Source organism: Erpetoichthys calabaricus, chromosome 7, assembly GCF_900747795.2.
Source record: "Erpetoichthys calabaricus chromosome 7, fErpCal1.3, whole genome shotgun sequence".
Lineage (NCBI taxonomy): Eukaryota > Metazoa > Chordata > Cladistia > Polypteriformes > Polypteridae > Erpetoichthys > Erpetoichthys calabaricus.
In genome coordinates this window covers 29,917,693-29,935,060 of record NC_041400.2, presented here as the reverse complement: position 1 = coordinate 29,935,060, position 17,368 = coordinate 29,917,693, and the positions used below count along the sequence as shown (strand labels likewise).

At 39.8% G+C, this 17,368-nt stretch overlaps 1 protein-coding gene across 1 annotated transcript in view; it reads right to left on the bottom strand.

Annotated features, from left to right (window-relative positions):
- Nucleotides 1-691: 691 nt before the first annotated feature.
- The window catches only part of nfil3 (nuclear factor, interleukin 3 regulated), a 28,664-nt gene continuing 11,987 nt past the window's right edge, over nt 692-17,368 (bottom strand). The window contains exon 2 of the mRNA XM_028804873.2: nt 692-2,551. Coding sequence (XP_028660706.1) covers nt 946-2,370 — 1,425 coding nt within the window. The 5' untranslated portion in view covers nt 2,371-2,551 and the 3' untranslated portion in view covers nt 692-945. The remainder of the gene's footprint in view (nt 2,552-17,368) is intronic.

The following is a 17,368-nucleotide window of genomic DNA, read 5'->3' as shown; positions in this document are numbered from 1 at the left end:
ATAAGAAAGAAAAAACAAATCTACAAAGAAACCTATGAAAATGAATTCTAGAAGTTGAAACCTCAGACTCACAGTGATTAACTCATACTTCAATGCTAGGCATGATGTCATGATGTGTTACGCTGCCATCTTGTTAAAGCAAGAGTAATCTGTCCTATTTGTAGTCCTGCCATTAGGGGGACAATTTAAAGGAGACACGGGGAAGGATTTGGAGGCTGCACTATAGCTCATGTGGCCTGGGAGTTTAACTCGCCCCACTTCTGGCCTCCTCACTATATAACTCGGTGGGCCGTGAATCTTCAATAGGATAAACAATGTCAACATGGCTGCTGAAGGCAAAACTAGAGCTGAGCCAACGTGCTTTCACTTCACCAACTGCCACAGCCTCTCTTTGTCACTTATTTTGTCACAACTACTTCTCTGAAGTTTGTTTAAATGTAAAGAGCATTTCACTAAAAAAAGAACATAGTAAATAGCAAATAAAATTTTTTTTTAGGAAGATACTTCTGAACCCACTTGAAATAAAACAACTGAGTTTGCTTTGCACTTGTGAATTTAAACTCAGTTACTTGCTTTAAGTAAAAGGCATCATACGATTGTCCATGCTGATTTGAATGATCCTCACCATAGTGGCAAACACTGAATCTCTTACAGTCAAAAACCAAACCATCACCAGAAACAATACAAGACATTTGTTGAACATTTTGTTTTACATTTATTTTAAATGAAAAATCTGCACATTTTACAACAAAACAAAGATTATTTGAACATTTTTGACATGTCTTCAGACAAAAAGAGTTGCTTCAAATGTACAGCTGGAATCATGATGACACAAATTAGACAATCTGAGTGCTAAAGACGATATCCAATAAAAATGTCTTCTTGACACACTTCTCGGACAAAGCAGTGATGTGACAAGTAAAATGCCACTGGTCACCCAGGGCCTTATTTTGTGTAACCCTCGTTAGACAATGGGCTGTGATCAGCAGTGCTTCTGCTGGAGTCCAAAGCAGACGTGTGCTGCTTTACTAGAAGTCTTTTCAAGGAAGCAACGTCTGCTGATAAATCAGTGATACCCTGCTTTAAAAACAAGTTCTCATGCTGGGAGTCACTGCAGTTATCGCCATTTGTGTGAACGGTTCCTGGACTTGTCAGTGTCATCGGACAGTAGGCAGCAAGTTTTGGTTTACAGCTACTCTGACTTGTTTCTGTGTGGTCTTTGTTGTGCCAATGCTGTGACCCATGAGACCAGTCCTGTATACTGGACACCTGAACGGACAACGGACTAAGAGAAGACTGCCCCAGATTTGCAGAATTACTTTTGTCTACCTCGTAGCTGCTTTTTGTGGACATATCAATTGGAGAAGGAAGCTTCCCTGAGGAATCATAGTCAAGATCTATTGCCTCTACTTTGATCTGGATGGCTTTTGCTTTGATCCTCAACTTGTGAGGCAAGGCAGAGGAATTTGCATCAGGGACCTTGACAGTGGTGGTGATTACATTCTTTGATTCCACGGGTGATGGTATAGGACCTTTGGGGACCTGTTGCTCATCTTCTCCATCAGAGCTTTTTCCCACAGTGCCTTCATCTGCCTCTGAGCTTCTTGGAGAGTTGCTGGATGATCTGATCATTGGCAAGGTGGGAGATGGCTGTGAGTAGCCTCCAGAAAATGTGTTCCCCATGTAGTTTCGATACAAGTCATAAGGGCTGTTCTCATCTCTTGCCTGTTGTGAGTAGGTGCTATTTTCTACAGGTTCCTGCTTCACAGTTTCTGGGGATCTGCAGCTGCTTTGAGCTGGACTTTCCTGGGCTAGACTAGAGTTTTCTGACATATCTGATAAGGAGCTGTGCGGAGAGTGCTTAATGACGGAGATGCAGCTGCTGCTAAGCAAAGCTGACTCAGGGTCACCTGAAAATGAACTTCTGCTGGTATTGGATGAAGCAAAATCCTGAAAGAAAGCTGTTGTTGAACTGGAAAGCTTCTGAACCTCTTGGGCATAGGCTGCCGAGCTTACCAGTCCAAACTTGAGTTTCAGAGAAAGCAGCTCAGCTTTTAAAGTTGCATTCTCCTCCCCCAAAGCCAAGAGTTTGCTCTCCAAGACCATATCATTTATCCTGCGTTTTTCCCGTGACCGCTTGGCAGCCTCATTATTCTTCCTTCTTTTTTCCCAGTACTGATCATCTTTCTTTTCATCCGGAATAAATTCACGTTTCCTACGACAACTTGAGTTTTTCTGTTTGAACGATGGGTTGGAGAGTTCAGTAGTCCTGAGATCTCCATTCAAACCCAGTAAGGCAGCAGCTGACACAAGCACATTGTCTCCATTGTACGACTCAGAAGATGACTGTTCCTCCTTGATTGCCTGCATTTTTGTGTAATTTACTGTAATTTCCTGTTCTCTGTAAATCCTTAAAAGAGCTTCACAGTGTGTTCATGTTCACCTGCTTCACTTCATTTTATAAAACAAAAGTAGTCTGATGATGCTTCTAATCATCTTAGAATGTGGCATGTCCTCAGAACAGTCATCTCTTCTTCAGCTTCAACTAAACCTGTATGTGTGAAAAAAAGACACATAAATAAACAATCAGAAAATTTAGGCTACAAGTACTGAACTGAACAATTTATATATTAACTGACAAATTTACCTAAAGCATTTACCATGCGTTTTATGACCAAAATGGATAGTTTCCATGATGCCAACAAAATGCTTACATTTCAGGTTACATTAAATTAATTTAGTTATTGCTCCGGAGAGACAGGACACCCAGATTATAATGGTTGAACTCTTCAGCTTCAGTAATTTCAGAAGTCAGTTTCAGAATTTGGACAAGAAACAGACACTTACAGAGAGATAAACTTCATTGGAAAAAGGAACAAAAAGCTGGGAAGTGCTCATATACTCTACTCAGATAAGACTCGCCATGTGAGACAGACATAAACCTCATGAAATCTTCTGTAATAAAGTAGCTTGGACCGTCAGCAGTGCAAATAAGAATGTGAGAATGGGATACATGCAAGTATCTACTGCAACACTGGACAACATAGACTCTGCTTCCTGAACACTTCTGGATGTATCATAATGATTTAGGCCTGCTGATTACGAAAAACTATGTTATTGCAATTCCCAATTTTTGTGATTTCCTCTTATAAAACTAGAAGTATAGTGTATATATATATATATATATATATATATATATATATATATATATATATATATATATATATATATATATACAGTATATATATATATATACATACAGTATATATATACATAGTACAACACTTACAACTGAAACATCTGTGGTGATCTAAAAGAAGTGAAACTGCTACTAGGAATGTCGCTCGGATACACAAAATACTGCGCATGGGCCTGCCACACTAAACAGTCTAATTACATTAAAAAGAACTGAACACTCTGTAAGTTCTATGGGTGACACATAAACCGCTTGTTGATCCAACAACAATCTTTTTACCTCATCTTTATATAAAACTTGAACTGATGAAAAATGTAATGGAAAACGATGAACAAGGAAGGTGAAGGATTTCAATATTTGAGATAGATGTTTCCATGAAAAACTGATGCTTTGATTAAGAAAGTTATTTTTGTTGGTGCACGAATCAGACACATCAATGAAAAGCAGTAAGAAGATCTGCTAGTGGGACCGGAGGACATGGTACGGAAGGCATTCAAAATTGTTTTGGAGATTTTTATTGGCAACTACAGAGCAACAAACTGTCCAGCTGGCTGACAACATGCTTCAAGCATACAAACCCATCAAGTGCAGCATACTGATAAAGATTCATTTTCTGCATTTACAGTTTGATTGCTCCCCTGCTGATCTTGGTGAAGCCAGGGGTGAAAGATTTCACCAGGACATTTCAATGATGGAAAGGCTGCATGAGGGCAAGTGGAATCTATCAGTGCTAGAGCTGGGACACTGAAATGAGAATGCTATTCTGATTTCTCATATTTCTCTGGCTGCCTGTTTTTGCATTGTTATATTTAAAAATGTATATGTTTAAAAATTTGAATTATTCCTATGAAAATCTTCATTCTTGTCATGAGGCTATGTATGCTACTTTCCACCAGCTCTTCAGACATTTCCAGCTACACACTGGAGTACATCATCGTGCTGTCTCAAATAGCCAAACCTGGGTGTCCCCTGAATGTTTTGTCCATTGAAGCTAAACTCCAACAGTTGAGGAACATTTGAAAGGAAAAACGTGAGTTATGAAAGAGATGGCATGTCATAAATCTGTTTCTGTGTTGTAGTAAACCGATCATAAGGGAATAAATTACCCCTTTTTCAGAGTGGCATGGATCCACTGCCTTCTGGCAAGTGGGGTGGAAGCACCTAAAAAGCCCCGTGCCACTAGTTCAGGGCTGTCAGGGCTGAGTACAGGTGTCACTATTGGGAACATTGCTAAGTTTGTTTGTTTTGTTATTTTTACATGCTACTGGCTGTGGTATTTCAGCCTTGTTAAGGCAGGGTGCCTCCTAGTTTTTTGGTAGTGCTTCAGCACTGCTTTGAAATCTATATTTTTGGCTGCTATAGAGCTATTTGATCAATTATTAGAATATTTTTCATTATTATTATTATTTTTTTCTCATTTGGCAGCATTATACTATCTGCATTTACCAAGTCCTTACCAGTAACTACAGTTATAGAAAGTTTTATTTTTTTTTTCAAACTTTTCTTCTTTTTTCTGTGACAACTATTTTGTTTTTTTGCTGGATTGAAGCATATTATTTTTACTGATCGTTACCTTTTTATTGCACCTTTTCTTGTTGATCTTTTTTTTCCTCCCACTATGTCTATGACTTTGGCTTATGACTACTGTGTGCTTCACCTGTATTTTGGGGTATCTTCTGCACCATCTGCTATGAACTACTAGTGAGCATTGACTCATGCCAGTGTGTCTCATGACACCAGCAAATCAAATTCCACATTCCACATGAATAATCACTTTACCAAACTTTTGTAAGTGTCATTAACACCAAAAGAAGCCTACGCTAATGTCTTGTCACATAAGAATTAATGAGTAACTGATGCATTTTTGTGGTACCTAAAGTGTTACTTATTTGTAATAAATCGCTGTTGTACTTAATAATAATAATAATAATCCTTTACATTTATATAGCACTTTACTCACTACTTGTAAATTGTAGACCTATCAGGCTTAGGTTCAGTCATAAGTTTGTGCAAGGCGCCTTCTCTTATAATGTTGGCATGATGATAACACATGTCATAAGTTGCACGTGTCACACATCATAATCACAGAAGTGACTTAGGTGATTAGTAACTGCTGCTGCTGTAATCATCAACATGACAGCAGCAATAAAAATATCAGGTAAAATGATGGCATCTATTGAGAAGAGAATGAATAAAATGACAATCTGATGATGCCACAAAAGTAACAAAATAAGCAAATATAAAAATAACACTAGTAACACAATTACTCAATTTAATAAAATCTTTGCATATAATATACTACCATGGCTGTCCATTTGTCTGTCCACGATTTTAAATCACTGTTTGACCTATTGACTTGAAATTTGGTACATACAGTTAGGTCTATAAATGTTTGGACAGAGACAACTTTTTTCTAATTTTGGTTCTGTACATTACCACAATGAATTTTAAATGAAACAACTCAGATGCAGTTGAAGTGCAGACTTTCAGCTTTAATTCAGTGGGGTGAACAAAACGATTGCATAAAAATGTGAGGCAACTAAAGCATTTCGGTAACACAATCCCTTCATTTCAGGGGCTCAAAAGTAATTGGACAATTGACTCAAAGGCTATTTCATGGGCAGGTGTGGGCAAGTCCGTCGTTATGTCATTATCAATTAAGCAGATAAAAGGCCTGGAGTTGATATGAGGTGTGGTTCTTGCATGTGGAAGATTTTACTGTGAACAGACAACATGCGGTCAAAGGAGCTCTCCATGCAAGTGAAAGAAGCCATCCTTAAGCTGCGAAAACAGAAAAAACCCATCCGAGAAATTGCTACAATATTACGAGTGGCAAAATCTACAGTTTGGTACATCCTGAGAAAGAAACCAAGCACTGGTGAACTCAGCAACGCAAAAAGACCTGGACGTCCACGGAAGACAACAGTGGTGGATGATTGCAGAATCATTTCTATGGTGAAGAGAAACCCCTTCACAACAGCCAACCAAGTGAACAACACTCTCCAAGGGGTAGGCATATCGATATCCAAGTCTACCATAAAGAGAAGACTGCATGAAAGTAAATACAGATGGTGCACTGCAGACATACTGTCTGCTCAAATCCAGCTAAATGCAGTCAAATTGATTGGGCGGCGTTTCATGATACAGATGGACAATGAGCCAAAACATACAGCCAAAGCAACCCAGGAGTTTATTAAAGCAAAAAAGTGGAAAATTCTTGAATGGCCAAGTCAGTCACCTGATCTTAACCCAATTGAGCATGCATTTCACTTGTTGAAGACTAAACTTCAGACAGAAAGGCCCACAAACAAACAGCAACTGAAAGCCACTGCAGTAAAGACCTGGCAGAGCATTAAAAAGGAGGAAACCCAGCATCTGGTGATGTCCATGAGTTCAAGACTTCACGCTGTCATTGCCAGCAAAGGGTTTTCAACCAAGTATTAAAAATGAACATTTTATTTCCAGTTATTTAATTTGTCCAATTACTTTTGAGCCCCTGAAATGAAGGGATTATGTTAAAAAAATGTTTTAGTTGCCTCACATTTTTATGCAATCGTTTTGTTCACCCCACTGAATTAAAGCTGAAAGTCTGCATTTCAACTGCATCTGAGTTGTTTCATTTAAAATTCATTGTGGTAATGTACAGAACCAAAATTAGAAAAAAGTTGTCTCTGTCCAAATATTTATGGACCTAACTGTATATACTACATGATGTCTATTATCTGCTTTCAGGGTGATGATTGACCTCCAAGGTTATTCCTCTTTTTAATTTATTGTAGAATCAACTCTCGGCAGTGGGCAGCAGGGCGGGCGTGCGGCACATGTGTATGGGCGCCATTCTCATCCGTACCACCTTCGTCGTCACTTCCCCCACCTCTTCATATCTTAAATCATTCTTGAGACAGATTGAAGACTTAAGTGGCAGCTTAAGTAAAAAATTAAGGAAAACGTACTAAGTAATTGCAACACAAACACTGACTTAATCAGTTTTAACGTGAAAAGATGCCGACGAAAGAAGAGAAGAAGCGGGTCGCTAGAGTGGAGAAAACGAGCTGCTCAGGAAGCGGCAAACGCATCAACCTCTGAGCAAACAAATGCTAAATGTACAGAGAAAGAGGATGAAAACTAGGAATACTCACGTCAAGTGTATCACTGGATGTTATCGTGCAGTGTGCCGTTACTGGTAAGGTCAATAATTAACTAGTTAATCAATCAGTCATTTACTTTCAAATTATTTTATGTCACTGCAGGAAAATTAGAAATTACAAAAAAGCAAGATGAATATTTTTATTATAGGGTTTAAATGGTCCTTACTGTTACATGTAATGTGTACAGTGAAATTCTTCTTGCTTATGTGCTAATCTTTATGTCATAACTCTCTGGTGTCAAGATGAGTTTACAAACATTCTGTTTTATTGCTCAAGTTCAGACACTCACCATTGGTATTGAAAGATCCATTAAAGGTGCTGGTAGAAAAAACTCTGAAAATCTTTAGAAATGTCTATTATAGTTTTAGACTATTTTTAAAACAGTTTCAACACAGAATACAGAGATTCGGCTTCAAGAGAACATTCCCTCAAGCCCATTGGTGCAATACAGGATAACTTCTGTGCAACACTTTCACATAAATGTGAAATGATGTATCATCTGTCTGACTTCAACAAACAAGTATTACTCAGTTACTGACAAGGTCAGATTGCATCCGGAGTTCTGCTCCATTTATTTCTTTATTGTCTGCACAAGTAGTAATGGAAATATAAATGGGGCATTAACAGTACATCATCTGTGGTATCTTCTGCATTATCAATTGGAGCAAACAGCATTTACTGTTGTCAATTACACCTCCTCTTTCAAAATAACTGCTGCTGTAGTGTGTATGTAGGGCCACAAGAGAAGATTTGGGTTGGGAATGCAACATGGCGAGGAGCTGAAGTGAACTCTTGAAAAATTACATTCAAAAGCACCATATTAGTTTCACACATTGATTGAGGACTCAGACTAAGCCAGCAACCTTGTGCTGCACCACACAGCAGCAGGCCAAACTATGATGGCTGATCAGTCTTGTTTCTCCTGCCAACAAATAACTGCAAAGTCCTATGTGCTTAAACAGCAAAACATCAGTGTGAATTACATTCTCTTTTGGAATCATCTTTTATAATTCTGTTCTAAGATTTGTGAGGTAAAGAAGACAGACATTTTATTGGGCTGTTATACTTGCTAACAATGACGCCAGAGAGTGGAGATGTGTTGATTAGCACATACAAATAATATTTGCACTGTACTCTGAACACACAATGAACTTATAAAGAGAACTGCACAGGAGGTTTCAAATCTTCAAACAAAACCTTATATTAGGTAAAAAAATTCAAAGTGAACAAATTGCACACTATTTTGATACATATTGCTTTGATTTATTGAAGTGACCAGACACTTGCTACAATCATTCTTCAGTGTCTACATCACAGTGCTGCAATTCTGGTCTGCTCCTTGTCCACGCATTATCATTTAACTCTCGACCCAACACCTCAATGGTTCTGACATCTGGACTTGGACTAAATCCTTCCAAACAGTGGCGTGCACCTTTATGTGTATTGGTTACATTAATTTCGCTACATGACCAAGTTTAGCATCATTTTCAGGATCACGGAAGGATGACCTGGCAGATAAGTACTACACAAAAATGTTAGATGGTAAAGGTCTAAAGTGAAAATATATCAATGAGTCAACGCTATAAGAGAACAGACCAACAAAACAACATAACACAATAAAAAAACACTATCGGAACTGCACCTCAACAAAATAGAAACTCAGGTCGAGGACTCATCATTTACCTCTGCATTATACATCAGACAAACACTGTCATGCAGTGATTACCCCCTACACCCCTCACTCAAATTAACCTAATACTCCCAACTTTGGGCTTTACCCACAGTTTTAACATTTTTGCATCAGTATCTGCAATGTAAATTTGATTATAACATTAAACTGCTCTCTTATGTTTGCTGGAAGTCATATAGCAAAGCATCTCCAAACCATACAACAAACACTGCGTATATGACGGGCCTATTACAGAGCAGCTTTTTTTCAGTTGTAATGGAGCTGTGCTGACTCAGAGGAAGACAGTAAGAATTATTTAATGAAAAGGATCCAGAGGTGAGGCATAGACAAAAAAAATCAAGCTAACATCATTACCAAAGTCTAACCGATCTGCTATCAAGTTCAAAATATCAGTTAAAACTCAAAGACCTTAACACCAAAACAAATCTTAGTGGCTGCTGCTCCCTGCCCATGCTATTAATGTTCAAGAGCATAATGAATACCAATTTAATTCAGCTACACTTGGGTTCAGATTCTTTTCAAACCAATTTCTCTGTGCCTGTTACAACAGAGCTTAATGTACTGTGTTGTCAGTCATTCTACTACTTCAGTTTTTGTTTGCATTCTTTATTGGTTCCCAATATTATTTTCCTTGGTCAAACTGGGAAACACCTTCAGAACAAGGCTGATTCTACCAGAGTGCTCCAGGAGGCAACCATAGAGGTCTTTTGTATTGGCTACTAGTTAAAAAGCAAATTTAAATAAATTATGGACACAGTTATTTATTAATTTATCTTTTTGCAACTGGAGGTCCACACCATTTCATGAATATGACTATCAAAAGCTGCTTGATTACAGATACTGAGCATATGCATGAAATTAAATATATTTTTATACAGTACACATCAGTGGACATGGTGAGCAGGCCTGATATTAATATTCATTTAGCGGAGCATTCCTTTGTGGCAAATCAAGCTAAAAGGCTATCAGATTTACTTAGTTTAACAAAACCTCGAGTTCATCAGGAATTCATTGCTGACCACACTCAAAAGCACAGTCCATGTAAACATTTACCACAGCTCAGTGCTTAAAGAAACCATATTACTGACGGTACTCTGTATAGTCAGCGTCTTGCTCTTCCTTGCCTTTTGTTATTACTTTTATATGACACAGTGGTCAAGCTTCCAACCTGGAGACCTGAGCGCTGTGATACACCAACATTTGATCAAAGAGCTTTGTTTGGGGTGGCCACGATACAATAATTTTCAATCGAGGAGGGGGTTTCGCCCTTGAAATACAGCAATATTCAATTGAAGAACAGATAGCAAGTCCCTCATGAATCTGCAATATAATAACATTCAGTCGAAAAGCAGGGACAGGGGAGGTTCCCCCTTGAAATTTCAAGTACCAAAATAACATTCAATCAAAGAGGGAGGGGGGTCTTGAAACTTTGATCGCTACTGGTATGATGTAACAGTACTCACCAGTACTCTAAGAAATACTGCTGGTACTCTGAATAGAAACAGAGATGCCGGTCTGCCTATGAGTACTGGCCCACCTCAAGCACTGCCATGGATGAACTGCCTATGCAGCATGTTTGACTTATTTTGCTAAAGAGGATAAGTTTTAACTATTGGCACAGTCAAACTGAGACACACTGGAAATAGGGGCATCTTATGAGCTAGAATCAAGGCAGGCATTTCAGGCTAAAAACATGGTAAGTGGAAAGGCAAAGTGAAATGTCAGAGATTGTACTTAATGACGCCAGATTTTCAAAGAATTTAAAAAGGCATGCATTTTGTGTAGGCTGTTTTATACACTAGGGGGCACAGTGACAATCTGCTATGCTTCACTAACACTATACCCCTAGCTAAGATGCATTCCTGACTTTTAGCCAGAGTGTTTATCAATGTCAACGTAGTCCCCTTCTAAAAGCAAAAAAACAACCTCTAGTGTCTGTTATCCCATTTTATAAAGCTTTAGGATTTTGCCCTCCAATCCCCACTGATGTCTATTATGTCTCTTCCAATGAAATCACACACTACCATGCACATTACACTAGGCGCTTCATTCATGTAGGCATCCTTTATCAATGAACTCAACCTCATATGTGTGCAAATACACGTTGTCACAATAACAGACCACAGACATCAAAAAGGTTTGGGGCAGCCACCTGTGTACTATGCCTTGGCAGCAAATGGGTATTTTTGGTTGGGCTGTTCACAGGTTGGAGTCCAAAACAGAACTGATTTAAAATTGAAAATATGGCGGCTTTAAAGGCTGGACAGGAAGTGACATCATTGGGACCGGAAGTGCTGTCTTCAATAGCGGCAGAACCAGAAGTAATGTGTACAGGACCAGAAAGTGACATCATCAATAGCTCCAGTACTGGAAGTGATGTCATCAAAGGCCCCGGTACTGGAAGTGATGTCATCAATGGTGCCGGGACCTAGCAGGATTTCTCGTGGATGGTTTGCAGAGGATTGAGAGAGAAAGTCAGTGCAGCTCGCCACCCCCTGGTGTGGCGTGGTACTACTATTATTGAGGTACTTTTGCGCCCTCCCAATCGCACATGTGTGACAACATAAACATACAACCTTCGACAACCCTCTCCAGCAAGTACTCCAGCATTTTGTTCATGGGTCTTCCTACATAAAATCTAATGGCTTCACTATCCTGCGTTCTCTATTTAAAAGCAATAAAAATGTCAGTATTACTTCTCCAGCCCACAGGCAAGTATGGCCTCTGCATTACTCCACAGCCCACACATGCTTATGTTTGCACAACTGTGCAGCTATGTAGCTGTTTTCTTACCCAAGCAGCAACTGCACCACTTCATAATACAAAAGGTAAGTACTGCAGAACTATTTACAAAAGTAAGATTAACCTATAAATAGTTATGCATAAATCAATGCAATCTAACCCTGTGACATGGCTCATCAACAGCAGTCGCAGGTGCCACTGCATAGTCGTATTCCATTGCGAAGGGGCCTGCTGTGTTGTTTTTGATTAGTGCAGACTGTCTGTCACACATTAACTCTGAGACAAACATTTGCCCTTTTAAGAGCTGATTCCAGTATCAGTATGACACCAAAATTGTTCCAGCTACTGTAAAAACGCAGAGCATCACTCTTAAGGCAGCGTATAAATTTTAACGTGCTGACTACTGACATTAGGGCCGCCATGGTGTATAAAAAATGTGGTTCTTTTATCTCTTTTGATTGATTGGATCCATTTTCTTCCCTTTCTTTCATCAGTCTGCTAACTGTTGAAACTGAGACAAGTATGTTTTTATTTAGAATTTGAACAGAGACGGGCACTATAAAAGCTCTGGGTTCATGTTTCTGCCATTGTTTAGGGTAGCCAGAAGAGAGTTTACCCGTCAAAGACGCTTCCAGGAAGAAAAAAATGCAGTGTGACAAGGGTTAATTGCAGGGAATGCTCTATGAAACTGTGGGATTCAGAGTTGCCACTCACGGTCCCATAAAGCCCTCAATCTAAAGGTCTACCTCTGTGGGACGTGTGAAGCCAATTCTGAAAGTGTCACGTCATCTCCATAAGAGTGGTTACACAAGTTAGTGGCATAGAAAAGCTGAGTGAAAGACATAACAAGTGTATCAAAGTTCAGGGAAGCGTACATTAAGAACTGAAGATGCCAGTCTGCTAATGATTCCAAGGATTAATAAAATAACAGTGGGAGGTCGAGCTTTTAGCTACAGGGCCCCTAAACTGTGGAATGGTCTGCCTGCTACTATAAGAGATGCCCCATTGGTCTCAGCTTTTAAATCCCGACTGAAGACTCACTACTTCATACCCTGACTAGAGCTGCTGATTAACTGTACAGACTGCATCTCTGTTGTTAGTCATTAGCACCAAAACATAAGTAACATAATCGTTATAATTTGTTACTAACTCTCACCTATTCTGTTTCTCTTCTCGGTACTCAAATGTGGCACTTAGTGCCACGGCCCACCTGCCAAGTTGTTTTGCCTGCCTAAGGTAAAGTCATCCCTGATGGAGGATCGCAGGAATTGTGGGGTAGAGGGGTCCTTTCATCGGATTGGCTGGCCAAGCAATATTTCAGCTGTGGAATGGCCAAATGGGGGAGGCAGCTTGATGGTTGAGGTCTCCAGGACTCTGAACAAATCCAAATCATATTATGTGATATCATCTACTGTTAAATTCTGGTCCATACTTGTAAAAGTTTTGTTTTTATACTGTATTGAGAATTTGTTCTGTTCTGTGTATTGTATTGTATTGACTCCCTTCTTTTTGACACCCACTGCACACCCAACCTACCTGGAAAGGGTTCTCATTTTGAACTGCCTTTCCCAAGGTTTCTTCCATTTTTTCCCTACTAGGGTTTTTTTGGGAGTTTTTTCTTGTCTTCTTAGAGAGTCAAGGCTGGGGGGCTGTCAAGAGACAGGGCCTGTTAAAGCCCATTGCGGCACTTCTTGTGTGATTTTGGGCTATACAAAAGTAAATTGTATTGTATTTTATTGTATGTTGAAAAATCAAACTTGTTGGTTATATTGGGGTTTCCCTTAGTAGGTCAGGCTTAAAACATTTGGATCAACCCTTGTATGTTCTTCTAAAAACTAAATACACCAAAGTTGTTACATGTCATCAATACTTTGCAAAGCACTAGTGACTCAAATTTGAAAGACAAGAGAGTGAAAATAGCTAAATGTTGTGTCATATTTACTGATTTAATTGTGCAATTTTTATTAGTTACTGTATGTTTATTCCAACCTCTTCACTTTCACTCAACTTACTGAGCTGTCATTGACAGCACATGAATTTTATACCAGCAAAATAAAAACCTCATCAAGAATACAGCAGAGATTCCTTCATTTATATCCACACACTGTCTTTCTTATTCTTTTCCTTTTAAGTTTCCCCCAAGTTCAAAGATACACTATGACTTAAAGTGCCGCCTGATCAGTAAAAGCCACTCATCCCATACTTGGACCGCAGATATGAGGCACTTAGCCTTGACACACTACATTACAGAACTGATAGACGTAATTTATAGCTGTGCCACGTAATCAGAGTTCCCAAGTATTATTAATCTCTTCTTAAAATAACAAAAATGCCAACACTGAAATATTTCATGTTTCTTACTTTAAACAAAGCCAAAACTCCTATTGTGACTTATTGATCCCATTTTCTTTAATACCATATTACTTCTTGTTAACAGTGTACTGTCTTCTCAGAAAAGGCCAACATAAGACAGCTGAATGTCACGTCAAATACTTCTTGCAGTGTAAACTAATATGGACATACTGTAGACTCAACTCAAATATTACAACTCACAAATTGTTCTCTACAGCTATACTTACACAGTTCATGTAAAGTGATCTGGCATGAGGTTTAAATGATAATAAAAAAGAGCACGTAGTTTAGTTGATTACCATTATAATAACTTATTTATCGTGTTTTTGAAGCTTTTGCAGTATCTACCAAGACCTTTGATTATCATATTTATCTCTATAATTTAACAAGCCTCCATCCACTTCTCAAGTCCACATTTTCACTTTCGGGTTACAGAGAACTGGACAATGTCAGTCCCTTGTGAGACATGCTTGAGCAAAACCTGACTAATTTAGAGACACCAATTAACCTAGCAGTGTATGAGTGTGATGGAAAAGGAAACTGAAGCTCGTGGAGAAAAAAAACAGAACGGGTGAAGGGACAACAGGCACAGTCCAGACAGACCAGACCAAGAATCACAACCAGACTCCTGGAGTCTCCATTATAGCCTAAAACATATACCTGTAAGGTCTAACTATAATTTCAGCTTCTGTAATGGCAGTCAGTGTGCATCCTATGGCTAAAGTGTCAGACTTTCAATCACATGTGTTACAGGTTCAGTTCTCACCCTGACTTAGTGAGGAATCCTCAGCAACCACAGAAGCGGTGGCCGTTCAATGTACCTATTTGTGACTGTGCAGACGACACGCAGGCAGACCATTGATTTTAACAGAGTGGGAGATGACCAGGACAGAAATTGTGGTCAGAAAACATACCAGGGATAACGAAACCAAAACAAAAATGAAAATCAAAAGTCAAGTAAGACACAAAATGGTCTTTTGCTCTGTGTTAGTTTTGAAATAACACTACAATAAGATAGTTTGTATAAAGCCATCTAGAATTTTGGACAGTTACCACTGCCGTTTTATATACAGTCGAGCTGTTGACATCAGCCTGCACAATTTTCAGTAAACACGGGCTGGCAACCCACCATCACATCTAAGCAATCACGACACAAACATTGGAATTCAAGATGGTGTTGTGGCATAAGCTCAAAACAAAACAAAAAAAACTGGTCTAAGAAATATCAAAATAAAACAGAAATCTAGATAGTTTAAGGTCTCTCTAAAAATGATTTCAAATGTAGGGTGAATGTAGGGTAAACTTAATAAAACCAAACTCCAAAACACTGATTGATGATGGCAGAACACACTCATGCAGACCATATCAATTGAAAATCGTCAATTAACTAACCTACATGGTGTTAGAAAGGACATGGGGAGAACATGTAGAAACTCCACACAGAAGGTGCCTTCTCAGGGAATCAAGTCTGCGCCCCTCAAGCTGTTACGGCAGCAGCACGAACTCAACTGGCCATAAACTACATCAATGGTTTCATTTGATTAAAGACTCTATGGTTAGGACCTAACTAGTTCAGTTGTTAAGTGCTGGTACAAATATGGTATGATGTGCATTGTATATTACAAGGGGGCTCCGCCCCATGCTCGCTTCGCTCGCCTTCCCCCGGCATTTTAAACCCGTGCCCGCTGGGCAGCCACGTGTGAGGATGACGCAAGTTTAATACGGAGCGTTCGCCCGTGTCACTCTGGGGCCCCCCACTGTTAATACGGAGCTCCGTCCGTACTATTATGCGGTGCATTGTGGACTACTGCGGACCCCGTAATGTTTCCCGTTTCAATTTGTATCTCGGTCAGTCGAGCTTTTGTTTTTGAAGCTTTTGAATTGCAGTCTTCATTATCTGTAACCTGCTGTCCATGTGTTTGGCCCCCTCGTTTAACCTGTTTATGACGTTGTACTTTGCTTTCTACTCTGTCTTTCATTTCTGATCTCACTTTATTCTGCTTTTGTTTCAATGACACCTGGTCCGTGGTGAATATATTTTCCCTTTTTCAAGTAATAATTTTCATTTGTTTGCAATATTGTGATGTTTATCGTACTGTTAATAATGCATCACTGTAATGTGATTCACCTATGCTGTATAGTTTTGACGTATGTTTAATACAGAGCGTTCGCCTGTGTTACTCTGGGTCTCCCCACTGTTACTACGAAGCTCTTTCCGAACTATTATGCGGTGCATTGTGGAGCATTGCGGACTCTAGTGTTTCCCGTTTCACTTCGTATCTCGTTTAGTCGAGCTCTTTCTTTTTGGAGCAGTGCCTGCCTGGTCTGCGGCATTTCAGACGCACGTTGTAGGAAGGCGCGTGTTTGTATCTCGGTCACTCGAGCTGTGTCATGTTGAATCCATGCCTGCTTTGCCTACGCAGTTTGAGACGCGCGTTGTAGGCGTCCACGTTGATTAGATCTGTCCACGCGGGCTCGGTGTCGAAGCTGTGTTAGTTGTTGAGCTGTTTGGTTTTGGAGCCGAGACAGTTTTGCTTCCGCGGTTTCAGACGCGCGTCCGTACTATCTCGGGTTTGATGTAAGAACCTTTGTGGACTCCGTAGTGTGTCCCGTTTCACTCTGGGGCGGGGCGTTGACTCCTCTTGTTTTACTATGTCTCCTCCTGCGCCTGCACCATGCATTAGTGACACTCACAATATGGCGGCGACGCCTGTGCCTTCTGTATCATGTCGGTTTTTACCATGCTGTGTAGGCGCCTTTGCCTTTTGTACTTTACTGCGCCTTCCGACGCACGATGTAGGCGCCTGCACCTTCCGGGTCCGCCTCCGCTGTGTGGTGTGGACGTTTAACTGTCGCTGTTTCTGCCTTTATATTCTGTATCTCGGTGTGCATGTGTTTCGTGCCTAGGGTTTTTTGAAGCTGTTGCATTCCAGTTTTCATCATCTGTAACCCGCTCTCCATGTGTTCGTCCCCGTTCTTTAATCCCTTTATAAAGTTTTACTTTGTTTCCTACTCTGTGTTTTATTTCTGACCTCGCTTTATCCTGCTTGCGGCATGTCAGACGGTTCGTAGTCTCTCTCGTTTTACTCTGGGGAGGGGGGTTTTGTTCTGTAACCTGCTCTCCATGTGTTTGTCCCTGTTCTTTAACCTCTTTATGACGTTTTACTTTGTTTCCTACTCTGACGGTTCGTAGTCTCTCCCGTTTTGCTCTGGTGCGGGGGGGAGGCTTTGTGTGGCGCC